Source organism: Parus major, chromosome 2 (assembly GCF_001522545.3).
Source record: "Parus major isolate Abel chromosome 2, Parus_major1.1, whole genome shotgun sequence".
NCBI lineage: Eukaryota > Metazoa > Chordata > Aves > Passeriformes > Paridae > Parus > Parus major.
In genome coordinates, this window is record NC_031769.1 from 105,062,783 (window position 1) to 105,089,658 (window position 26,876).

Here is a 26,876-nt window from a genome sequence, read left to right on the forward strand (position 1 = left end):
TTTTGTTTCTTTGCTTCTGGAGTTTGACTTCTAAGTGGTGGCCTCCTGAACAAGATGATACCAACTTCTGGGAAAATTTGTGGGATGTTAAGTGACTCTGCAACAAAGTTTTCCAGTCAGCAATTGCCTCCAGCCTTTTTTCTTCCAGCATAATTACAGCTTCCTGGATTAGCAAGTGAGTTACATGTCACATTGTGCTCAGCCATAAAGTCAATGGAGCTGTAAGGTACATTTTTAAAATATCAAATTCACTTGTTCTTCATTGAAGAAAAGGAACTACATACAATTTTATTTATTGCATTCTTGCACCTTTGAAAAGTGTTTCTAATTTACTCTAAAGCAAGCACTTCAATTTCTTCTCTGACTTTGAATGCTTGTTTCATATTCTAGTTATGCTTTATTCCTAAATAAAATTCCCCAAGTACTGTATAGAATTGCTTTTCAGTTTGCAACAATGTGAATGTCTTTCCATTGATTGTACTTGTGTTTAAGAACTGCTCTGTACCTGCTGAAGTGTGAACAGGAGCAGGTGTTGGGTTGGTGTATGGCTGATCAAACCTTGCGGTGGGGTGAAAGCAGAATAGCCTGTACAGCACTCAGCTTCCCTTTCCAGCAGTCATTATGAAACACCAAAAGTGGTAGGAAGTACTTTCATTAGATGTTATGCAATCCCAAACAAATATTGTTAAAGGTAATCTTAAGTAAATTTATGCATATCTTTTTATTTTAAGGCAATCGGGCAGCCAGTTAGAAGAGACTTATTCAAGTCAAAAATGTGTGCCATTAGTTAGGAGACAGGAGATAGTGAAAAGGATTCCTGCTCACTTGGCCTCTTTCCAGCCCCCCTTTTCCTATTACACAGAAATACAACTTGAGGCAGCCCTTCCAGAATTAAATACTGAATTATTTCTATTTTTGATCACTTTTTTGATGTGTTTGGACCCCACAGCTGGACCCACCACAGATTACCAGGGTAGGTGTGGTTAGTTGCATGTTTCTTTCCTGCTTCTGCTCAGAACCTCTTTGCAAATTGCCCCAAGATATTCACCATCTACTGAACCTCCTGTGTTTTGGCCACCAGTGAGAGCCATGGGGAGTTCATGTGCAGTAGTCTTACTGGTAGCCCTAATTTTTCCATTGCTGGTTTTTCCAAAATGCTGCTTGTATTTTGATGTGACCTATTCCATGATGGTGTTCCAGTCCAGTAATCTGTTAAGCTCAGTGGGACTGGCTGTCGTTCAGTGTTCTTCAGGCATTTCTGGCAATCTGTGCTTACCTAGAGGAGATGCCCAGGTGGGCAGGGGGGAAGGGTTTTAAAGGAAAAAAAATACTGGTTTGAGTTGAGGATTTGAGAAAGAAGGGAGAAAGAGATTGTCAGAATTTGCCAAGCAAAATAATTTTTGTAATAAAGACCTCTCAGACTTTCACTAAAAGCAATGTTTACTGTATTGAAAAAAGATAGTTGTACTATGGGACATAGACGACTTCTCAGTTAATGAATGGCCTGATCCCTTTTCTGGTAGGAAAATAAGGCATATCTGGGACCTTGCTTTGCTGAACTTCTGCCCAGGCTCTTAGATTTCAACATTGCCTGGAAGCTGTTACCTTTGCAAAGGGGCAAAAGGTGGCAGGACAAGGCAATGACCTGAGTTGGGCAGGCCGCTTGTGGGCTGATAGGCCCTTCCCTATGGGGCCAAAGGGTGATTGCTTTGTGTTAAGTACAGTACCTGCTATGTTGCTCTTGATGGCTTCCAAAACCAGCATTCTGTTCCAGCACAGTGAATTAGTTTCCAGACATATTTTTTCCTATAGCTGCTCTTTAGTTTCAGACACACACAATTTGTTAGGTCCTTCAGCCTTTTCAGATATTTACAGAGGTTTATGCTTCAGTTCTGTCACCTCTCGTAATACATTTTTCTGTGGTTTATGGCATCTGTACTTAAACTTTAAAGAAGCTTTTGCTGTGCAAAGCTTTGCAGATGTGGAGTTCTTAAAGTTTTCCAGAGAAGCAAATGTGCAAATTCTCCTCTGCTCTATGTTCATTGAGGATGGTTTCAAAGTAATCATGGCTACCTTTGCACTCAGGTATGTGTAATGCCTTTATCAAGGCATTATATGCTTGATATTGCTTCTGTATGCTCTCAGTACAGAAATCTAGACTTTGGATTGCTCTCCCTATTCCAAAATGATGTGTTTTCTACTTCTCATATATGTATATTCTTGAAGTACTCTTTCTATAGGAAGCTCTTCCTAATTTCACAAGTCATAACATACAAATATTTAATGTTTTAAATATTGTTGTATGTGTTGTCACTCTCCAGGACTGAAGAGATAATGTGAGAAGTTTTCTTGAGAAATTATTAAGCATTCAAGAAGCATTTTATGGTGAGTGTACCATTAGCATACTTTCCTGTAAATAAACTTGAAAGTCATTCAAAATTAGCAGAGAGTTCTGCTGCAAGCATGTTACTTTTTAAAAGAAGCTATTGTAGATTTTTTAAATGCTTTAGCACCCAAGTGTTTTAAATCTTCAGTACTGCCGGAGTTCCCCTCAGGTTTGTGTGGAGATGCAGACATCTAAGAATGCAAGAGCAGGTAGGTAGGTAGATGATGCCTCAGCAGACTCCTGATCATGCTTTGCCCCTGTGATCTTTCTGTCTTCATGATCCTCCAAAACACAGTTGTAACCTTGAAAACACAGCACTACACAGTGACCTTTTCTGTGCTTGTTGTATTGGAACAGATGATGATGATGTGTGTACCTACTAATAACATGTGCTGGGAAGCAAATGTCACCTTCCCCGATCACCTGGGCAGGTGAGGTTTGTTTCAGGGTTTGCCCTTGCAATCGTAAGATTCCACAGTACAAACAAAGCCTTTATGAAGGAATAACCTCCTTCCTCTTGGGGTGTGGCTGAAGAGGTTACAGTCTCCAGCTGTGTCCTCTGAGTCCCTGCCAGAGGCCACCAAAGAATACTGCTTCTCAGGTGCTGTATTTTGCAGTTTGTTGGTTCAAATCCCTTGGATTTTGTATGTCACCTATCTTAAAAGGCCAGGCTGTAAAAGCAGGGGATGGTCTGTGCACCCATCCCTTCACCGCAGCTGGCAGAGGGGTAGGATGTGGCCACAGCCTTTCTGCTTTCCACGAGTTGCAGCATTAGATTGTGTGATGACATCATAGCTTGAGGCTGAGGGAAGAATTGCTCTCATCCTGTGCTGGGAAGAAACGTCTGGCTTGGCTGCTAGTGAGGAAAATGGGTTTTGGCAAAGGCACTTGCTTAGAAGGGTTCTGCCTGTGCTGGGCATTAGGCAAGCCAGCACCAGAAGATAGTTCTTCCACACTTATCTACTGAGTTCATGTTAATTTTTAAGCAGGTGGAGAAGAGAGGCTGTTTGCACATCAGGAGGAGGTCAGGATGGATGGAGTTTACATTGCGATAAATAAATGTTAAGCAAATGCTAAAAAAAAAAAAAAGCCAGCTACTGCATTCCCATGTTGAACATCCCCAGTGTTAGCTTTGTGTGAACTGTGCCCACTGCCACATCTGCTGGAAGCTGCACAACACACAAGACAGATTTCAAGAAGCTCTGGCCAGAGTAGAACCTTCCTATAGATAGAACAGGCATTAAACTCCTGCATCTACAGGTCACTGTGAGAGCTGGCCCCTCACAAGAAAGGCTGCCAAGGAAAAGCTTTCCCTTAGCTATGCAAATACAACTCAGCATCGGGACCTGAGTAATGTGAGTAGTGCCTAGAATAAAAATAGAAAGCATCTCATTGCCTTATTAACAGTTCCAGTAGTCCACTTGAAGCTCTCGGTTCCTCAGCCCTTCCGGGCTCCTAGAAGGAGACTTTTTCTTGCTTAGGAAGAAGAGAGGTCCCTGGAGCACAGAGAAACATAGCACCTGTCCTCACTGCAGCAGGTTTTGGATGAGGCTTGCCCAGAAGGGGTCAGCACTGTTGAACACCACTCACTTTAGACTAGATGCAAGAAGTTTTGAAGCCTTTATTTAGTAGCAATTAAATTATTCAATTAACACTAACCTCCAGACAGCAGTTAAAATATTGTACAAAGAGCAGCTCGCCCTCTAGAAGCTCTGTACACAGTTCAGTATAAACAGGCTAAGATTGAATGCACCCCACTGAAAAGGGGTAAAGCAGTTGTGCACAGGAGGCCTCACTGAGGTGCTGTACTACCTTTGAAATGCACAAGACTTCCTCTCAGGGAGTTTGCACAGTACAGGCACAGTCCTGTCCCCCTGCCATGTTTCACTAGATCATTCTTGGACTGATTCAGTTCTCGCAGTGGTGCTGGGCACCGGAACTTCTAGTGCATGAAACAGATTCTTTTACAACCTGTTACTAGTGTGCAGTTCAAATCAAATCTGTAGATATTTAAATGGCTCTTAATTCCTTAAACCATAAGGTTGGTAGCGAAACAGGAGAGCAAAATTCAAAACACACTGCACAAAACATTGAATAAATAACCTCTGAGTAATGTTACCAGCCTAAACAACTGCATTACTTCTCCAGAGATGGGAACACTTCTGGAATCTCCTGAGCAGAGAATTACTTAAAGGGAATTACTTTCGTAAAAGAAAAGTCACTTTATGAAAAATTACATCTTTACAGAAGTGACATCCTTTTCTTCATTTAAGAATAGAATATTGCAATTACTTTGTGTGCTTTTTAAACATTCCCATGTCACAATAAATAAAATCATTTTTACTTGTGCCAATGTTATCTACAAAATAAAGTATTCATAGAACAGCTGAAGGTGTTCTATTCCTCATACACCACAACCTAATATAGGTGTACTCAGAGCAGCTTGAAACCACAACGACTTTGTCCATGTGGGACCACCATCAGCCAGAAAAGTTATTCCCCTACCTTTAAAACTGCAGCTCGTGTACCACCAGATTTACTGCAGAGATGCTTAATATTCTGTTTGATAACATGTCAGTATTTTCAGGAGATAAGTTAGAACAAGGGAAAACATTAAAATGGATTAAGACTTATTTGTATCAGTCAGAGGCTCCTTACTGCATTTTAATAAATATCAGGCAAGTTAAAGTAGTTTCTGTCCCAGTAGTTGCCAGAGTAAAGCCAGTCCTGTGTACCAGTATGAGGATTGGGGCCTTGGTGGAACCATCTGTAAAGAAACACACAGCATGTTAGTAAAGCTATTAAGACTCAATTGTACAAGTTCAGAACTGCTTTGCTGCATCTTCAGCAGTTTACTGCACAAAACAATTATTGCAGGAGTCCTGTTGGTTTTAAATTCTTAAGTGAGTTTAAAGTCATCTTCAGTGACTACATTTCCCCATTTGCTACACCGCTTAAACATCTCTGAGATGGAATTACTGACACCAGTGTTTTGCCATTTGAAGCTACCAAGATTATTGCATAAAAAAGGACAGATACAGCTTTATTTCAAAGCAGTTGTGAACAACCATTCTGGCATGCACAAGCAGTTTTTGCAAGACATGGAAACACCACAAGCACTGCAGTCCTGAAAACAAGTATTATTTCCCTTGATCTAGATTACCACTTGGTTTTTTAAAGCCTTGTTTTGCAATGCACTTCATCATAGAACTGTAGAGTGACCTGGGTTGGAAAGCACCTTAAAAACCATCAACCTTCTTTCACCTTTCTTTTCTGGTTAACACATGTATAGGAGCTATTTCTGTTATTCTTTGCATGCTTTGCCAAGTTCCAGCTTCGCCTTGGCCTTCCTTACACCATCCCTATATAACTCATCTCTGTATTCTTCACAGGTCTTTTTTTCCACTGCCTGTGCATTTGCTTCCTCCCCTTTGGTTTGACCAGCGGGTTACTCATAACAAGTGTGCCACCTATCCTGGGTGTGGATGAAACATCACCCACAGACTGCAGGAAGAGTTCTGGATCACTACAAGTTAACTATGTTGTGTTATACTGTTGGCAGCAGGAGACTCAATATGAATGCCCAGAAAGCTGATTCCATCTGCATGGAGCTACTTGCAAGCTTTTACTAAGCTGGTTATTAATAGAAACACTGAAGTTGAGTGCCTGCTTTCTTCCCTTTCTTTTCTCTTCCTGCCTAATCTGGAGGCACCATATAGCACACAGTGAATGCCACTTTCTGTTTGGCCCAGTTACTCAGTCTCGTGCCTCAACAGTGCACAGTACCAGACCTCAAAAGCATTTTAACTTCCTTCTGTATTTTGCCAAGCCACATTTATGGCATGAGCCAGCTTGGTAGAAACTGTTTCTGTGGTTAATGTGCTCTAGCTTCCTTTCACCTCCTCACTGACTGCAGAAACCAGTTGTTTCTGTGACTCACTGTAGTGACCACACTCACTTAAGTAAATCATCTGCAAGACAGCCTGTTTAATTCTGCTCTTCCTTTCACCAGCACCATAACATTTCAGATGAGAAAAAGAACATTTGAACCAAATATGACTTCATCTCTTTAAAAGGCAAAAGCCTAAAGGCCACCAGTACTGCAGGGTTATGTTACAAAGGAGGGCAGCTAACAGTCAAGTCTTGCTTGGCTCAAAGGACTTGAGAGAGCTGTGCTGGAAGAAATGCTTTGTGCTCCCTTCCCGGAGTAACTGAACAGGTGAACACTCCAGTGGTACTCCTGCTGCCCTGCTTAAGTTAACTGAAGTTAACAGAAGTCATTCACTCCTAGTACTGTACACACCTCACTCCTGCTTCTCCTCCCACAGGAGGAGCTATTCCCAAATAAGAGGTGCGTGGATTGCCTTAGGTGGATTGCCATTGCACTGGTGATAGCAGCTCATTCCAGAGCTAAAGCCAAATATTTGCTGTGAGACAGGGCTACAGTGACCTCACCGCTCAGATTAAGAAATTCTACCACCCCACAGCTCACTAGTGTGTCCTCAACACTTATACAGGTCAGGATAGAATGCACCTCCCCCAGTGTCCACCTACTCCAATAGGAAAGGGAAAGCAATGGGAAGAACTATGTCTGAGAGACATGTATGAGACCTAAACCAGTCAGTGATGTGGGAAATACAGGACAGCCTTCATCAAAATCAACACTGCTGTATTTCAGAACAGAATTAAGTATTTTTACTCAAGCCTTAAGATTACTGGTCAGCATCTAAAATATTAAATGTTCAACATTAATCATCTCAAGAAACACCAAGACTCCACTTCTAAAGTGGATTCAGAATAATAAAATTATATATATTAAAAAAAAAAAATCACTGGGCACTTTGGAGAATTATCTTAGGAAGGAGGAAATCTACTAGACAAAGCAAGAAACCTGTTTTTCTGTGTCAAGGAAATTACAGCAGTTTAGATCTGAGTTCATAAAGCACTGCAGAATAAGACCTACAGATGACCTGGGAACAGGACAGTTCATCTTCACAACATGCACTTTTCCTCCCATAGCACATCTCTCCCTAAACTTAACATTCATCCTGTATATGCAGCCACACCTGGCATTCTTACTAAAGAAATCAGACACCAGGAATTTTCTGCCAAAGCTTTAGAAACACCCTGGAAAGCAAAGAGTTCTTAAAGGATATCTCAGGCTCATGCTGAACAGGTCTACACAATCTGCACAACAGCAGTTGCAGAACCTTGTGAATGGAATCTGTGCTAATTATATAACCCAAAAACCACAGCTCCATGGGAATTCCCCAATTTCCAGCCTCAGGTGGTTTGAGCTATATTTAAGCGACCTCAGGCACCTGGAAAATAATATGTAACTATCCCAGACTTGAAAACAGGTGGTGAGAGCTAGAACCACTCTCAATTCAGGAAAGGAAGCAAGAGGTGCAAGGCTGTCCAGCACTTAGAAGCTTTACAAAGATGTTATTCTCCATCAGTCTCTATGCAAACAAACCCAAACAATTCAGGAGAGCAGGCACAGGAAAAAGACAAAGGCAGACATGTCCAAACCTGGGATTTTGGGATGATGGGTGACTTCATTTAAAAAAAAAACAAAAAAACACAAAAAAATGTGATTTATAGTTACAAACATGTTGAAGATATTTAATCCAGAGTGTCTGACTGTATTAATAATAGAGAAGAACCTTGCTTACTTAAAGTTTAGCCCTGCTGTTGTTCTTCCTGAGAAGATAATGCCAACTTACTACTATGCTTTTAAATAGACTTTGTCTGGTTAAACTAGATTCATCTGATCAGGTTTTCTGTTTCTTCAAAGCTCATGTGTAAGAGCTCACATCTGACTCCTCATTGTTTAAAGAAAACCCCCCAAAAAATCCCCAGAACATACTGGCAGGTCTGTAGTATGTTAACTTTTCACTTAGCTCCTCCTTTGTAGTTAGGGGCTTGCTCCAAAAGAAGGCAGGGTCTTGGGTAACTGTGTGATAAACTGAGAACATGGCATTGTCAGCCACTGGGCTGTGAAGTCATGGGCAAGCTCACAAGGGGGGAGCATTTCCTCCTTTCTTTGGCCAAGCATGCAAATTTTAGGCAAGTATAAATTAACCAGCAACAACAGTCCTTATAAGCAGCCATCAGAGGTAACATCTTTGTCATGTCAGAACCAAGAAGAGCTCAGAGAAGACAGTTTGTATTTGCATATGGGTGTGCAAGCAGCAAGGGAAAGAAGCGAGAGCAAGCCTAGCAGTTCCCCCTGGAAGCACTACATCCTGCTGGGACCAAGTCTGCCAACACAACAGTGGCACTGCCAGACCTGATGCTGTCTGTCTGCTCTTCATGCTGACACAACAGTCACTGCATGTCACCAGTGGAAACTGTCACTTAACCTGAACGTTCAAAGTCTTTACATAACTACACACGTACAGAGGCAAGGGCACCAACCTTGTCTTCCAGTCTTCCTCTGACTTTGAACGATTTTTGCGGGCGGTCCTCTGTTTTTCTTCTAGCCTCTTCTTTTCTTCACTAGCCAGATCTTGAAGGAATAAAATTACACAAAAATACAGAAGATGTTAAAGCATAATATGTAAGACAGGGACATTACTTCATCTGACCCAGAAAAATAAATAAGGGCAGTAGTAGAAAATGTCCATTTAAAAAGCCTGCTATGGAACACTGAAGGTTACTGGTTTAGTCTAAGAGCAAAGCCAGGCCAGCTGTGGCACAGGATCAGCCAGTGGCATCCTAGTCTTTAAGATTGCTAAATGTATATTTATCCATGGCCTGAGGACCCTGGAAATGTGTCTACATGACAGCAAATGTGAGTCAAGGGAGGTGGCATACAGTAGGGAAACTGAAGATATGTTCAATTCATTTCAGAAGTCTGGCCACCTGCTTCTTGTTGAGTTTTGAGTTAAGTTGCTACTGATGTTTAGTTCCTCATCACCAGAGGAGTTTGGAATGCTTATTTCCAAATTACAAAGAATTGTCTCTCTGCAGCATGCCTTCTTTTTTTTTGGTAATGCACTAATGCAGCATCCCAAACACGCAGAACAGTTGCTTCTCTTTGTCAGGAAGCATGATCAGAAGGTCTGAGGAGTAAGTCAGACTCAGAAGGAGATTAGATGAAAGTCAGTCACTTTCCTGAATCCTCAAAAAGCATTTCATACACATCTTAAGTCTTTCAAGAATGATTCTCTTAACTATTTCTTTCAATTAGCCTTTCCCTGCCAGCTTCTAACACACTGTGTATTACTAGCTGCTATACAAACATCACGCCACTAGTGTATAATAAAGGAATATGGTCTGTTGCTAACAGCATAGCTATTTGCACTTCAAATTTAAATAGAAAAATTACAGGGGATGCTCTGAACCAAATACATCCATCATCCTGGCCACAAATCAGCTGTACAGGCAGGATAGAGTGGTTGTAGGAATTTACTGATCTACTTTTTTAAAAGCCTGAAAGAAATGGTTATTAGCTTTTGAGAAAAAAGAAACCAAACTGCACAGGTGCACTGTGTTACACCACGACACTGGTTTTTATTGCTAGATCTCAGACTACTTATCACCAGTCTCACAGTTGTCACCCTGAAACAATCAGGGTTTCATGACTTACCCCAACCAGTTAGCAAGCCACAGAAAACAAGAGCCCCATGCTCTCAGTCTACAAAGCTGGCCATCCAGTTTTCATATTCTAAAAGCACACTACTCCTTTTCACTGGAAGTCTCATCATGTATTTCTAATTCACTATTCTAGGACAGCACAAGTGTTCAACTCCCAGTGAAGTATAATTTTACGTCAAGTGTATTTTTTGGCATTGCAGTTTCACTTACATAGTTTTGACTGCATTTCTCAGCACTGGCACAACAAAACAACACTTCCTCTGCATCAGGCTGATGGAAACAGACAAACTGAAAAGTGCACGAGTATTTCCTTAAGGCTGTGCAGATACTGTTTATCAATGCTGCTCTGGTCACCAGTTGGAACCACAGCAGCAGATATAGGCGACTATGAAGAAGATTAGCTCCATCCCAACCCTGGTACAGGTGGGTGACACCAGAAGCTCAACACAGCCTGCAGAAGGTTGTGTTAAAGAGTTACTGCCTGGCATCATGGAGGAGTGCATGGGGAGCTACTTCCTCTAGCTGTTCATCTAACATTTTTTTTTCCAGTCCCTCAGTTTTAAGAAAAAATAAAGTTGCCTTTGTCCATAACTGAAGTTACCTATTTCTCCATTTTCCATAGCTCTGATATCTGGTCGTAGCCGGCAGTCAGTTTTGGGAATGACACTCTCCATTTCTTTGTCCAACTCATTCAAAGCCATAGCAAAGCTTGTAAAATTATACATCTGAAATTCAGAGACAAAGATGAAAGGTGACTTTATGACACCTCTACCTACTGTCATAATACAAAAGAAAACTGCTCTCTAAAAACAAACATCCAAGTGCTTTTGTATTACTTAATCACTCAATCAATACAGGATTGCTCAAGATACCAGCAAAACTGCACTCTCAGGCAGTGTAGGTGATCCTTGCTGTTTCAGTTTGAGGCCAGTATCCAATTACTCAGTGCACTATTTCTTCGTTTTCCAGTCCTTACTGGTATTTTTTCTATCTCTACAGAGAGATTTCCCCCTTGATTAATGCAGTGGGGTCATCTTTTCTGTACCAATTCTTTGTCTTCTCAATTGGACATAATACCCTTGTATTCTGCCTAGTGGTTCTCCAGCTTTGCAGCCTTCACATAGCAACTTGTGCCATACAGGTCTGTCCTTGGAAATGCCTGGCCTCTAATAAAGCCCTTCAGTGTGATTTCTTACAAGGCTGGTGCCTCAGTGGGGGAAGCAGGGTGGAGAGATGAGGTGGGGAAAGGCCTCATGCCACTGTCTACATGAAGCATCCCATTTTCCAGAGCAATTCCACTAATCCTAGATTGATCCCTGTGGCACTTATCCTTCCAACCCCACATTAGAAAGTTACAGTTGTGGTGGGGAGGCTTGCTGCAATAAACAGGCAAATCCAGACTTGCTAATGACAAAGACAGCAAATGGATGTGTAAACCACACAGAGTAACAGGATAGCACACACTTTCAATAAGGAGAAGCATAGCTGACCTGTGCTGAATTTGGAGGTCTTGGAGTTATCTTCCATAGCAAAACACTTCCAGGAATAACATACACACTCTCAGAGTCTGGCAATGGCATCTCATCTGATTCCTCGGTATTGCCCACCTAAAGGCAGCACACAAAGAAAAGAGCAGTTCTTTGAAGTCACAAACCATTTACACCCCATCATTCCAATACTGGAACTCACAGAAAATGATTTATTTTTATTTATTTTATTTAACTATTTTTCTTATCAATGATTGAGGCATTAACATAGCACACATACTCCCAATTCCCTCCCAGTGGAACACTACCAACAGATTCTTGCATCAACATCTTTGTAGATGTAAGCTGGATGTTCAAGCTCTAAGAAATGCCAATTTTTCCACTTCAGAGATGTCCTGTTTCCTCAAGTACAAGCATTTTCATGCCTGATACTTAACTTCACTACTGCTTCATTAAAGGTGAAGAATAGAAGCCACATTCCTCATCCTTCCACAAGAAAGAAATGCCAGCATATAAAGCTGCCCAGTTTGTGCACCACAAAAAGCCCTTTCTACTGTTCTGTGCCCAGAGGAATCTGCCTTTGCATTAACCACTGCACTAATGAAATGGCAAAGTGCAAATGTGAAATGAATATCCTAAATTAGCTACAGCTTATGGAAAGCGTATGAAGGGCGAGCTGAGGCAGCTATAGCCCCCCACAGGACTGTGAAATGCTTTTCCCAGAAAGTAAAATCTCCACAGAGGGTTACTGGGGCAGGAGAGTAACTGGTGATTACAGTGTAGGTATGACCTGAACTAGTTCTAAACCGTTTCCTGTTTTACACACAGCTTTAAAGCAGCTGGGCTGTGATGCTGCTGACATTAATTCCAACACAGAAGAGGATGTTGGAAGATCAAACTAAAGCCATGCTGGACATGGACAATGAGTAAGGCTCTCCCAAGAAAACCTGGTGTCACAATCACAGCTAAAAACAGCAGCACGTTTCAGAGATCACCAGAGATTAAAGCCAAACTTAAAGGCAACTAATGCTTTAAATGCTTTGGCTACAGGCCAGCAGCTTCAATCCTGCTGCTAATGAGCTTTGCTCTCCCAAGGTTGCATCAGATAATACTGAAAACATCCAGTACCCAACGTGCACTCAGCTGTCTCCTGAGATGATTCACGTGTTATGCTTCCAAGAAAATCAGAAGTAGTAGTGAGGATTCTGCTTCACTGAGGAGCCCCTTCACTGTGCTTTTTATAATGAACCGTCAGCAGAACAATGTGCAGACCAGGTTCAGCCCCTCAGCTCTTACAAAGATAAACAGGGCTTTTACTTTACTATATCTGAACTGTGCTGGCAACCTGTCATTTTATTCTTTAAATGATCTTGATCAATCCTTTAGAAACCGTGAATTTGAAGAACACATCAGAAAGTTATCCTTTTATCAAAACAAAGACAATGCAATATCAGACTGTTGAACCCCAAGCCTTTTATAGAAAGGCTACAATACACAATTTAATTTCTGTCTTGTTGGATACAAAATCTTAAAACAGCATAAGAATTACAGAGAAACAGGTAAAATGTGGATTCTCATATACTCTTGTCATAATGATCCATATATTATGCTCAGTGCTATTCAACTGTTCATTATATTGCTGAGAGGATAGTTAACACACTTGCCAAAGCAAGACCTCTGTAAATGAGGTGTCTATAAATGAGGCACATGCTTCGTCTTGATTAAAAGACAACTCCAGTTCATTCAGAGCAGAATCACCCTGCTCTAACTGTGGGTCTACTATAACTCTTCTGATGTTAGTAAAATATCACCTTTGCATGCATGAAGGCTTATTTAGTTCCCTGAAAAATTATATTTCCATAAAAATGAAAGGGATTTGGGGGAAAATCTGGAATAAGTTTCAAAAGGACTCTCATCTGAGCAGGTTCCCTCAAGGGAGGGAGAAATATTTACTGATTAGGAGGAATGTAGAACAATGTAATATCTGGAAAACAAGTACATAAATCTGAAAATTCTAATTATAATTTTAAAAATCTGTGTACTTTTGTGTCTGAATGAATCCTTCACTACCACGAAGGGAGAAACCACATCCAGACATTATATGTGAGACTTGGCTCACCTAAATTCTCCAAAACCACAGAAAATAGCAGCAGTACATATTCAACACAGACTGCCTGGTTCATACCTCACATTACAAAGCCTTCAGTTTTCTATGTAAGAGAAAGAGTTCTGTTAATTAAGTAGGAAAAGCATTTTCCTAGACTCAGAGCAACACTGCAGCTTGAGCTTTATGCAACAGGGTGCTGCATTTCAAAATGAAAAGCAATCATCATCTTGAGCATTGTTGGAGAATGCAGAGAGCTGAACAAAGACACAGGGTGTGTTTTTATTTGTTCCTTCTCCCTAGAGTTCTCCAGGTCAGACTCCCAGAGAAGCAGCAATCCCCAGTGCTTTACCACTCTCCTGATGACAAGCACTGGAGAGCAAGCTCAGATACAGCAACAATCTGAACCTGCACAGGCACAACAGCTTGCAGAGCTCTCCAAGCAACTTACTTTCTCTTAAGTTTCTTCAAAAACTATCAACACCCAAACAAAAAAAAACCTGCCTGCAGTCACCAAAGGGAAACAACCCCTGTTTTAAACTACTATCCAAGTGACAGTTCTTCACCAAACTGTATGCTGTTACCATAACCATTCATCCTAAACAAAAAGCTTACTGCTGCCAGAAGTCTGAAAGAATTATGAGTGAGGTTTTTTTCAAGAGAAAATAAAAATCACTTGTGACAAAAAATTAAAAAATGCCAGCAACTTTTACAGTTGTGAAAAATGAATAGAAAGCAATAAAAAATTCCTTGTAAAAGCTGGAAAATGTGATTTTCTATCAAGTTAAGATACTAATCTGTCCTGCTTCTAAGAATCAAAATCCTCACACTAGAATATGTTATATCATACATTATCAGAAATGGCCCAACTAATGCATATATTATTTCCTCCATGTCACTTGGGAGGAAAAGGCAGGTCATGAACAAGACAGTATTTAGATCACACCAGGTTTTGAGAAGTTTGAATACAAACTCAAGAGAAGAAAAGCATTTTGTCTCTTAATATCGGTACTCCTCTAATCTGTTTTGTATCCTTCTAGGAAAGAGAAAGCAAGTGAAGGAAATCATAAAGCTGTTAAATGCTAAAATATTTAGCTGTCTTATCATGCTTTTGAGATTTCATATCTATGTGAGTAATACCTGTTTACTGCTTTTCTTCTCTTCTGTATTTTTCTTGTCGTTTTTCTTGTAAGCTTCAAATGTAGCTGGGTCAACACTGTACAAACACTCAGTCCACTTCCCATACAACGCACAGAGTTTCTTTTTGCTGTCAAAAAGAAGCAGACTAAGTTTACAAGGGAACTTAAAAGAGATTTATTTCCCCATTTCCCCATTATTTCCCCAAAAATACATGAAAGAACAACTTTTGAGGGTAACTTTAAAAACTCCATTATTGGTATTGGAGAATTCATAACCCTGCTATTGCAGGTTTATGCTGTTGACAGACTCTGTTAAAGGCATTCAGTTCTACAGCTCCTCTCAGAGCCAAGGGCAGTCATTTGTTTCCAATTTAGAATTAAGCTGTTACCTTTTGTCCTGAATGTAGCCTTCAACTTTGTGCAGCTCCTTCCCAAAGAGACCGCAGGGCTTGAAGCTTAGTACACATTTTTCACCAGTTCTAAAGGCAGAACAAGAGAGCACTAATTACTTCCAAATGCTTTTCCTTTTCAAACCTGCAGGAAGTGAAGGTGTTCATATTCTTAACTTACTTATGGTTAGTTATTTCCACGTTTCCATACTGCTCGATCCAAAGTTTGCCCACAATAATGTTATGCACACAGCACGTAGGATTTGTCCATGTGTAGGCTTCATTGTGCCTAAGGGAAGGGAATAAAAATTAAAATACTGTATCTTTGTACAGGATGCCAGTCCTTCAATAAGACATCATGCCAAGTCTTGAAATGGGCATGGCAATAAGTCAGTAAACCCAAGACATTTATTAAACTATTGCTACTGATTTTATCAGTTCCTTAAAACAGTCACTTTGGTGCAGTCACTGTTAGCATGGAAAGATACAAAGAAAGCCAACAGGACTCAGGCATGCTGGCTTTAGCAGAACTGATGTTCAGGCACTTGAAGAACATTCAGGCCCAGGTCCCCACTGGTGCTATTAGCAGCATGTATGGGGAAACGATGGAAGCTCCTTTCATCTTCCCATCTCCTCCTCCCCACAAAGTGAACTGCCCTTAGACTTTGGGATGTTGGTTTTGGATACCTCTGTTCCTAAGCCGTGAGACCAATGCACTCTGATCAAGGATGAGGCACTGTACCCCTTCAATTATTATTGCTCCACTTACTCAAGAAGCTCCAAAGTCATCGTGCCTTTTGGTTCTGCTTCCACACTCTTGCCCCAGAATTTGAGTTTAGGATAAATTGATCCATGAAACACAAAATCATTATTTAAACCTTCAGCATAGAAAGCACTGATTGGTGGATGATGGCTGACTTGCTCTGAGAGAAGTCTAAATCCAAGATCATCTCTGCAAAATAAAGAACCAAACCATGTACCTACTTACATATCAAAGGTAGTGAAGTTCTTTTTCCTGAGGTGAAAGGGATATTTGTACCCATACATAGTTGCAAGAGTTAATTAAAAGCCTAGGCTAAGCTGAGAAGATGAACTAAAACATAGAACATCCTCATTTTAAATAACTAAACTTAACATAAAAAAGAAACAAGAACTACCAGATCTGATCAGTCAATATAGTTACTTTTGATACTGATCTCTTTCTTAAATCTTTACCTAAACACAGGCCAAACTATTAACTGATAGAAAAATCTGCCTTAGGTACAGGTACACATTGATAGACCCATGTTGCTTATTAGGTACTCTGAACTGAACATGGAAGTGTACTCCTGTACACTCTCCTTATGTACCATGCACATTTTTCATTCATAAGGTTTCAGGGGAAAAAACAATTTTTGTAGATAAAATGTGCTTTTAAGCCTGGCAGATTTAATTTGCCTGCTGTGAATTGAAAAGTTAAGTAGTTTCTCTTCACTGACAGGTGAACTGGTGAACATCAACATGCACTGCATGCACTTGCAGCAGCTAGGAAAATGGCTGGAAGCTTATGAGCTGAAATGCAATCTGCCAGCCAGCTAACAAATCTAATGAAACATCTCTTCCACAGAATACCACTCTCCAGTGCAGCTCTGGTCATTACCTGATCAGTTCATAGGTCTCTCCAAGCAATGGGTTGAACGGCTTCCCAGTACGCTCCCACTGCGAGGCCACAGCAGACACAGCAAATGCAGCAACACACTACTCAGAAGAGTAAGATCAGTTAATCAACAGTAGCCATGGTGTTACAGAATGTCAAAATATTTTCCTAGACAGGTGTCCTGGTTTCTGCTGCATAGAGCTAATTTTCTCCCTGGTAGCTGGTACAGTGCTGTTTTGGATTTAGTATGAGAATAATGTTGATAACTCACTTATGTTTTAGTTGTTGCTAGGCAATGTCTAGCAACAAAGTAAAGGACTTTTCAACTTCTTATACCACGCCATCAGGCTGGGAGAAACAAGAAGTTGTGAGGGGACACAGCTGGGAGAGCTGACACATTGACCAAGGGGATATTCCATGCCATATGACATCATACTCAGTATATAAATAACCTAGGGGGAAAGAAACCTGGCTGGGAGCTGCTGCTGCTTGGAAACTGCCTGGGCATTGGTCAGTGAGCAGTGACTGACTGCACTGCACATCACTTGCTTTGTATCTTCAAATTATCATTTATTCTCCTCCCCCCACCTCCCCCCAATTCTACCCCCCATCCCATGGAGGAGGTGAGGGGAATTAGGGTGAGCAAGTGGCTGTCTGGTATTGAAGCTGCCTGCTGGCTTAAACAGTTCTGGTTTTGTACAAACTTCCACCACAGGGGTCACACACATCTGATTTAATGTGCATCTCTGGATACCTGCTTGTCGTCCAGGTCATCATAAATCACCTCCAGCAGGGCTACTTCCCTCAGGTGGTGATACCTTTCTCCAAGGTGCTCCACTTCTCTGGGTGACATATAACATCTCCCTTGAAGGAATATCTTTCCTTCACACTTGACATGAATCACCTCCACAGTGACTTGTGTCATTTTTCCAATCACCCTGTCCCTGCCCCAGTTCCTAGAAAGGGATCCTACCTGCTTGGCTCCCTTACCCTCTGATTCCAGACTACTGGCTCTGTTATTACCCCAGCATTGGAGTAGGCTGGTGACAACGTGTTCACCTGGACGACAGCCAAAATCTTTTTGTGTATCTCACAGCTCGCTCAGGGACAGGGATTGGGTGGATACTGCCTCATTTATGAATTTTTCATCTTCCACCTCCCCAGTAAGCAGCTACCTCTCCTCTTCCTGTTCTCTCATGACAGCACTGCTTCAGAGTAGTCTGTCTTGTCTAGATCTTTCTCCTGGCTCCCTTTTGGAAGAAACTCCTTCATCCCTTACTAAATGAGCTGACTTTTGCTTCCAATAGTTCCTCTGGTGCATAGGGGTGACTGACAACAGCACAGGTTGGTTCTTCAGTTCAGCAGTGGCACCAGGCACAGGAATTGGAGTAGCTCCAGTGCCTCTTGTTCTACTGTCAGATCCAGAGGCTTTCTATTCCCCTTGGAGGTAATGAATAGTGTAGAACAGGGCTCATTGGGCCTGGGACAGGCCCCTGCACCTTGCAGTGATTTCTGTCACTCTAGAATTGCCTGGGGAACAGCATACTTTTTCCAAACATTTTATTAATTTTTCAGGATTCTGCACTTGCTTAGGAGTGAAATTTCAAAACATTTGAGATGCCCATTATCCGAGTTCTTACCCATGCTATCCTGCACACCCTGCCACTCAGCTTTTCAGCCTTGGGGCAGATCTCTGGGTGGTATCCATAAATAGTTGTTTTACCATAAACAAGACCTGAAACACATTCAGGAGATGCAGCAAAGGAACACGTAGATTTGATATCCTGATCTATTCAAAATTCTCAAGAGCTGATTAGCCTGAAAGAGAGGGGGATGATGGAAGAAGGTATCTCCCACATGGATTGGCTCTCTGATGAGAAAAGGCAAAAGGTGTAACTATGAATGGTTTCCTATAGATGGCTCCCAAAGTGTGGAAATGCTGGCAATGCTAAGTACAAATACCAGCTCAGATGCACCACCTGGCATTCTATCATATCATAAGACAGTGTTACAAAGTACAACAAAATGCCAACCTTAACCCAGCCCCCAGAGGTGATAAACAGCACAGCAGGGAACATAAACAGCGAGTTAGATGTTGCATAACTGGACTCTGAGAACATTAACGACAGCTCTGAGAGCAAATAAATCAACACTGCAAATCAGTAGTATCAAACTAATATCATAAATGCTTATTATGAATTTGCAATGAGATCCATTGTTCTCTCAACCCTTTAAACTCTGCTCCTTGTGGGGTCCCAGAAAGGACTGTTGTGGGTTCACCCAGCAGGATAAACACCACACATTTGCTCACCCACCCCCTCCCCAACCCACATGGGATGTGGGATAGATTGGGGGGATAAAAAAGGTGAAATCTGGGTTGAGATAAAGGCAGCTTAATAGGGCAGAAAAGCAAGGGAAAATAATAATGATATAAGAATCTCAATCATCCAAACAAGTAATGCAGAGCACAGTGGCTCACCACCCACCAACTGATGCCCCATCAGATCCTGAGCAGCAGCCCACAGACAGCTTTCCCTTAGTTTATGTGCTAACCTTGACACTATATGGTATGGAATATCTGTCCCAGCTCTGCCCCTATCCCAGCTTCTTGTGTCCCCCAGCCTCCTTGCTGCTGGAGTGGCACACAAGGAGCAGAAAGTCTTTAACTTATTGTAAACACAGCTTAGGCACAACTAAAACACCAGTGTGTTACCAACATTATTCTCATTCTAAATCCAAAATACAGCACCATACCACCACCTAGGAAGAAACTCAACTCTAGCCCTGTGAAAACCAGGACAATAAACAAAACTAGTTAATGAATAAGAGAAGCCAACATGCAGCAAGTTACAGGAGTTCCTCCCACAATGAGACCATCTATAAGGAAGAAAGATCCCACAACATTCACCAAGAGCTCACGTGAACTAGCAAAGCCAACGTACCTGCATTCGCTCGGTTGTGCTGGAAAGTGAGCTGGCTTTGTGGATGAGGTATGTGTGCTCCATGTACTCTGTCAGCCGCTGTAGGAAGCTCAGAGGCTCGTTGAATATAACCGGCATTGTGATCTTTGACAACTCCTGATGCACAAATGAAATTTGAGTTAAAAGCTGAATGATTACACACACTGACCCGCAGTAACCCAAGTGTAATTGGCTTATTACAAAAATAAATGATGCTCTTAGTGCTAATGCAGTGTGCTTGACCTGGCTCTGCTAATACTGAAAGGACAAAACCCTTATGAGCTTGATAAGCAGAGCTGTGCTGGCGTTTTGACTACTTTTAAAACAAAAAGAAAACCAAACATCAAACTTCCTATCAATGAATGCATTAAAAAGGTGAGATGAAACAGTGGAAAGAAGTATTAAGGACCCTTCTAAAGAATAAGTTATTTATTATTCCATAAATAGATACAGACCATTTAACTACTTAAAAATACTATCTCTTTTTGGAGGCAGGTGGACAAGTGGGTGGGGGGAAGAGAAGAGTGAGAAAGGGCAGGGAAACATGGTGGTACAAGAATAAAAAGAGGAATTCTGTATTCTGAAGAAAAAAAGGGGGTTTGTAACAGGAATAAGAATTTAAAGGAAGGCCTATAGTTTAGTTCTCTCTCTCCATTTTTAAAAAGCATGCCCTCTGAATGCATAACACAGCAACGGTTTAAACTGCCTGCAGCAGCAAATAAAAAGGGTCTAAGTATGACTGCTGGCCAAGGGTGCAGCAAACAGCGCTGTCCTGAGCCAAAACAGCAGCACCTGGCACCAGGAGCTTTGGCAGATGCTTTGGTACATGCCTCTACAAGTTCTGCTGCCCCCCACAACCACAACTTGTCTGCAGCAATTGCTGCAAAGCAGAACTAAGACCCTTTTTTCCTGCAGACACCTTATGCAAGGCAGGCTTTCAATATGTTCTTTTTACTTTGCAACACTTTTCCACTAAAGACACTGGGAGAAGCCTCACTTCACATCAACCCCGGAGACTTGGAGCTGCTGATGCAGGCATTCCCCAGCATTTCCACACCACGTTGCTTGGTGCTGCTCCTAACTACACCAAGGGCAGGAGGAGAAAACAGCAGCAACCAAATCCACAAACCTTCCCTTCCGTAGACTACTGTTAGAGACTGACAAAGGTTTATCAGCAGCAAGTATTTTCAGCCCTTTGTAGGATGTAAGGGAGTGAAGAGCTCTTCTCAATTCACACCTAGCTGGACGCAAATTAGGTGCCAACCAGCTGACTCTGGTCTGGGCACCTACTGGTCAGTAACACCATGTGGAAGGGGAAATACTCAGTTGCTAAGGGGAAGGCACAAAAGCAAAATGAAGTGGTTGTTTTCCTAGGATTGATTTGTTTTTTCCACAGTCAAAATAAATGGAAAAAAAAAACAACCCACGAAGTACTTAAAGGGTTAAAGTCAAGAGAAGATGCTTTTACTGAAAGAATATTGCTCTGACCAAGTCTTACCTTCTTAACTTGTGCAAGCAAATAAAGCATAAGCAGCAAATTAAAAATAAACTAAATAAACTGAAGCAAACAAACCCCATAAAGAAATGAAAAAACACATACAAAAGACCTCTTCTCCCAAACAAGTTTTAATTTGGGCCTCAAATAAAACTATCACTCCCCATTTTCTATCATAGCTTTCTGATTACTTACCATGCCAATGCATTTTCTTAAGATACTCCAGATACTGAAGTCATTTCTGGAAAACATTGGAGATGGTAAGCTTGTTCTGTGGAAAGGAAGAGGGGAAAATCATCCGAAGTAAGAAAAATATTCCAAAACTAACCATGACTAAGAAATGCATATGCTCATTTATGAAAGTTACAGTTTCCCAATTTTTAAATTAAAAAGGCATGGGGAATGACAGTGCTACTTTGCAGCACTTAAACTGTTTTACCTGTGTAGAAACATTAATTTTTCCAAAACCAGAACCATTAATTTTGCATAACACCAGAAGAAGAGAATGTCTACAGCACTCATCAAACTAGTTTTCACAATGGCACCTTAAGATGTTTAGTTTGTGAGAAAATGGAAATTAACAGAATAGGTACATAAGTACATTCACTATGTCTGAACAGATCTGAGGGTTAAACAGTGGGGTTGTTTTGGGGTTTTTCTGCTAGTCACCTTTATACTGACAATGAAGGGCCACAACATTTATGGTCTATATTAAAACCAGCCCTCAGGAACGATAGAAAAAAGCAGCACTATTAAAGAAGAGCAAACAGAGCAGCCTGTTCTACAGGGGCTGACATATCCCAAAACAAGTCATAAGCATACTTTCAAGGACCAGCATTTAAGCTGAGAACACAGCATGCATTTCTCAGCCTTATGGGAAATCAAGCACAGATTTGTTCAGTTTTCTTATTGCTACTGACCAGCTCACTTGTTAATCCAATTTACTTCTAGAAAGGCATAAATATTGGTCAAAGCCCTTTGTCCGCTACACAAATCCATTTTTGGATCATGAAGCTATTGCCAATGAGCAAAATTCACAATTTTTCTGCTTTTATTATTAGATAAAAAGTACCTAGAGCTCACTCAAACTGCATGAACTAATAAAGTTTCAAAGTTTACTCAACTCTAAATTATTGTGTTGCCCTCCTAACCAAGGTTGTCTTGTCTCTGCTCAAGGTAGCTAAAGCAGTCTTTTTCAGAGAGTGTGAATAGGCTGCACCTTCTTTATCCACCCCACCTTTCTGATAAACAGAAACACTGCCTAGAGAAAAAATGCTAAGGCTAAATTGTTTGTTTCAGTAGCCTTCAGTAACCTGCTGTGCTACCTCCCCTACTTACTTGCCACTGGAATACCTTTACCAGGGCTGATGTTTCAGTTTTCAGAAAGAACAAAACCAAAAAATCTTCCTTAAAATCAAACAAGCCCCATCCCATTAAAAACCCAATTATATGTCTGATCCCATGTTAGCAAATTATTGTGTTAGCAAGCAGCTACAAGCCCAACACTGACTTGTTTTACTCAGCTCCCCTGCAGAGGATGAGTGGGTAGGAGGACTTATTTTAATTGACCAACATACCACCATTCACTCCCTATTTTGACTTTCCACTGAGACAAAAATGTCCTGTGAAACAGATCATCCTGAATAATATTAAGTATAAAATACTTCTATGGATGTTTTGATGCAAATGTCCAGGAGAGGACAGTGTCCACCAACTATTCAGTGTTATCTTGGCTTGTAATGTTAACTTGTTCCCCCCTCCAACCCATGTATCCTTTAATGCAGGCAGAGTGGATATTTGTGCTTAAGTAAGCCCTTCTGCATGCTAAGCACATTAACCCTTAGCTTGCTGAAGTATACACAGGAATTGCTCTCCTTACATACTAAAACTTACATTTCCATTAATCTGCCCTTTTGTTCAATTTGTTTAATCACTCGAAAGCTGGCATTCAGTTTCAGCCACTCATCTGTATTTGTTGCCTGTATTAGTCAAACTGCTATGGGAGTCAGTTCTCTCCTCCCTCTCACATACATGTACTGAGAAAACAAATTGGTTTTAAGCCACCAAGGAAGATCCCAGGGACACGTAAGGACATGTGGACATGACAGGCAGTCAAGACTTGAGGCCTAATAGCCTTGACATACTCATACTTTGTGATTAAACAAAAGGTTTTTGAATGCAAAATTTTCCTTCCAGATGTCAATTTAGAAAACAACTCAGGAAGTTAATTTAAGCTTTAAGTAACAAAAACATCTGCTGGAATTTCTGTGCAGTAGAATAGATGAGATGTGTTTAAGATCCTTCATTTAAACAAAAACACTTGTAGAAAGCATTAGCTATTACACATCAGATGCTACAGGCATGTTGTGGGGAAGGAGAGATATGGAGTGAAAAAGGCATGTTCAGCTTGCTCTTCATGCCAACCTGAACAGTCTCCTGGTTCCCATGAAGCTGAACACCAACATGTTTGCATTCTGAAAGGCCCTCAATGCAGGGACCAGAGAGAAAGCTGACAACAAACTCAGCAGTACAAAGGAAACAGCAGTGACAAGTGGATGCAAAATGTTGGCACTTAATACAGAACATTTTTATGCAATGGAGTTTTTGGGGGGTTGATTGAACTTTTTTGAGGGGTGGGGCTTTTTTTTCCTTTTTACTTTTTTTTAAGCTTGACTAAGATGAAAAAAAATTCCCTCTTAAAAAAAAAGTGATTTAATTCTTCCTGATCATTTACTGTTATTTACTTCCTGATTATTTACTATTTTATTCTATCTCTCAAAGCCTCTCCCAAGAAGTGTAACAAAAATCAAAACACTATGTGAAGAATCTGCAGGATGCAAGCTACATTAAAAAAAAAACAGAAAAAACCCCCCAGAATAAACCATCAGATTATATGTGGTACTGGCTTCATCTATCTGTATATGTACTTCCCAACACTTTTGATTCCTTGGAACCAACAGATTTATTCCTACATTTCCAAACCCAAAGCAATTTATGCTCCCCCTGCCAAGCAAAAAACAACCTCCACTTCTGTGTGGAATACTCTCAACCACTCAAATAATATTTGAGGTGCAGATCAGAGCTCAGGTTGTCTAGATGAGGACAGGAAATAATCTTATTTAAACTGATGGCTAAACAGTGTCAGGTAATCTCATGTGCAACCTAAAGGCAAACTGCAGATCCTCTACTCATGTGAAGGTACCAAGATTTTAGGTAAAAAAAATTAATCTGGTCTAAGTGACTTGTTTCCATGTAGTTAACACAAATGGAAGTTAAAAAAAAAAAAAAAAAAAGACAACTATAAGCAAATTCAAGGGTGTAAGGATGGAATTAAGTGATGTCAAAACATTTTGAACCCCTAACTTTGCATAACACCAAGAAATTACAGTTTTTTCTCTGAAAGGGATATAGGTGGTATCACAGGGAGTGCCTGTTTGACCACATGCACACAAGTTAGAACCAGCCCCCAGACAAAACAGGCACAAATCAGAGCCAGCAGCTCCAGAAAGGGAACACAGTTCTGAAGTCACATGAAACAGATGCTGTACCAGGCCAAACATGGCTACTACCAACAGAAAAATGGCTAAAAATACCACACATCTCCCATCCCCTGAGAAGGTTCTCTTGGAGGTAAAGCTTAAATTGTCTGAGCTTCTGGGGAGAAACAGTTTGCATCAATGTATTTGGGGACAACTCCTAGTGTGACACCAAAGTGCCAGGTAAAAAAGCTTAACATTACAGCTCAACCTATAATGTTGTTAGGGTAATTTAATCCCATAAAATACAACAATATATTCTACAGCTAGTTACGTAAAATATGGCCATACATTCTTATCTAAATGCAAAACAGATTCAGAAAAGGTTCCACTTTTCTTTAACAGTAAATTATTAGCAATTTATGCACCCATTTTACTCCAAGATCCTATGCTCTCTTTACTCCTAGAAGAGGTAGCTCAGAGAAACAACTAAGGCAGATGTACATGTTTATTGCTTTTCCTTACTCTTTATAAAATTCATGAGCTCTGAAATGCTTCTCCAGTCACTCCCTGCAGGTCTGACAGCATCATGCAACATTGCAAGAAGTTGTCAAGTAACTTCTTTTTTATAGTAAATGGAAGAGTAATTCCTGTTAAAACTCTTCAATACAATGCAAGTCAACATGCACCATCATTTTCATGTTGATTATGTACAGCATCCTCTCTCCTCGCTGTTTCCAAGGCAGTGAAGGCAATTCAGATGTCCCACCTTCACCTACTGCTTCCTCCCCCCACTCCTAAACTTCCTGCTCTAATTAGGGAAGGCACTTAGCCAAGGCCATAAATACCATCTTGCTAGCAGCACAAGAGCAAAGCAACATGCTTAGTCAGCTGCTTTATGTTATCTCTCCAAAACACCCAGTGCTCCACCCAAGCCCTCATTTGCTTCAGTCTTTTCGTAGTACGAGACATGCACAGGTTGACCCTTGAAACATCAGGTCTGATGCTACCAACTCACTTCAACGTTACTGCAATTTAACTATTTAAGATACCAAGTAATTAAAGCCTGTCTAGCTTCCTGCTGTAAAATTAAATATTATTTTCCTGTTTTTACAGAAATGTGGTATCCTCATCATTCTGTATGTCCAAAACACTTCCAGAATAGTCTCTTTGAAACATGCTGAAGTGTGGCTTTATCTGTAGCACAAATGTTATATTGCCCTTTCACTGAAACTGGAGAATAGTGGTGTCTGTTACATCTCATTAACTCCAGACCTATTGTCCTCCTTTATCAGCAAGGAAACAAACAAAAATGGATCATTTGACAACACAAAATAAGCACATAAAACATGGATGAGACTTTTAGAATAAGACTCCCTTTGTTCACATTTGAGTTTCTGATGCCAGGCTAGCAATATTTTTCATTCATTCCTGATAACAACAGAAGGATCAAATAACTCGAAATTAAAGAGGCAATAGGAGGTACAGGTCATTAAAGATAAATGAAGGAATTAAAATCCACATAGATTTCAATAAGATCTAATAAAAAACAAGTGTGTCCATTTTTAAACAGCACATTCTATTTCATTTTTACTTATTTAGATTGGATCATCAAGATGCAAAGGAGCACACCAGCCTTGGAAAAACAGTCTTTATAAAATCATAGCACAACCTATTACTTGTCAATCATCCCTAGCAAAGTTTTAAAAGTTTTCTATTAGCTTTTCAGAGATTCCTGTGGTCTCTTACCATTAATGCATATTATAAAACTGTAAGAACGGACAACATCCTACCTGTGTTTTTTGATTCCGTTTGACAGCGACTCCCCACTGCCACACACTTTTTCTTCAGACATGCTTGAAGTTATTGTATCTTTTGAATCCATGCTGTCCTCTAATGAGTAGGCTGCTGTTGTTTCAAACCCACTTAATGATTTTTCAGATTCCGAATCTGCAAAAGAGCAGGTGCATGTTAATGAATCTGCCGCCTGTGCTAGACTTCAGTCACTAACAGATCTCCCCGCCTTGTACAAAACTGAAACCTAAGTCGCCTACTGTGTCCTGATGACAGCATCCATTTGGTAAGTAACTAGTACTGCCAGGGACCGCTGCAGCCCAGCATCTAGACATAAAGAAATTGCACAGTAAGCAAGACCACAATACATTAAAAATCCCCTATCAAACTGAGCCAAAATCTGGTATA

General features: G+C 40.7%; 1 protein-coding gene across 5 annotated transcripts in view; it reads right to left on the bottom strand.

Annotated features, from left to right (window-relative positions):
* Positions 1-3,987: 3,987 nt before the first annotated feature.
* OSBPL1A (oxysterol binding protein like 1A) overlaps positions 3,988-26,876 on the bottom strand; it is a 76,645-nt gene continuing 53,756 nt past the window's right edge. For all 5 annotated transcript variants that reach the window (XM_015617853.2, XM_015617852.2, XM_015617856.2 and 2 more), the window contains 12 exons: positions 26,468-26,624; positions 21,394-21,469; positions 19,686-19,820; positions 16,747-16,844; positions 15,877-16,059; positions 15,289-15,396; positions 15,108-15,197; positions 14,720-14,846; positions 11,479-11,595; positions 10,590-10,713; positions 8,807-8,897; positions 3,988-5,153 (listed from right to left, as the gene is read on the bottom strand). In XM_015617853.2, the coding sequence (XP_015473339.1) occupies positions 5,051-5,153; positions 8,807-8,897; positions 10,590-10,713; positions 11,479-11,595; positions 14,720-14,846; positions 15,108-15,197; positions 15,289-15,396; positions 15,877-16,059; positions 16,747-16,844; positions 19,686-19,820; positions 21,394-21,469; positions 26,468-26,624 (1,409 nt within the window). In that variant the 3' untranslated portion in view covers positions 3,988-5,050. The remainder of the gene's footprint in view (positions 5,154-8,806; positions 8,898-10,589; positions 10,714-11,478; positions 11,596-14,719; positions 14,847-15,107; positions 15,198-15,288; positions 15,397-15,876; positions 16,060-16,746; positions 16,845-19,685; positions 19,821-21,393; positions 21,470-26,467; positions 26,625-26,876) is intronic.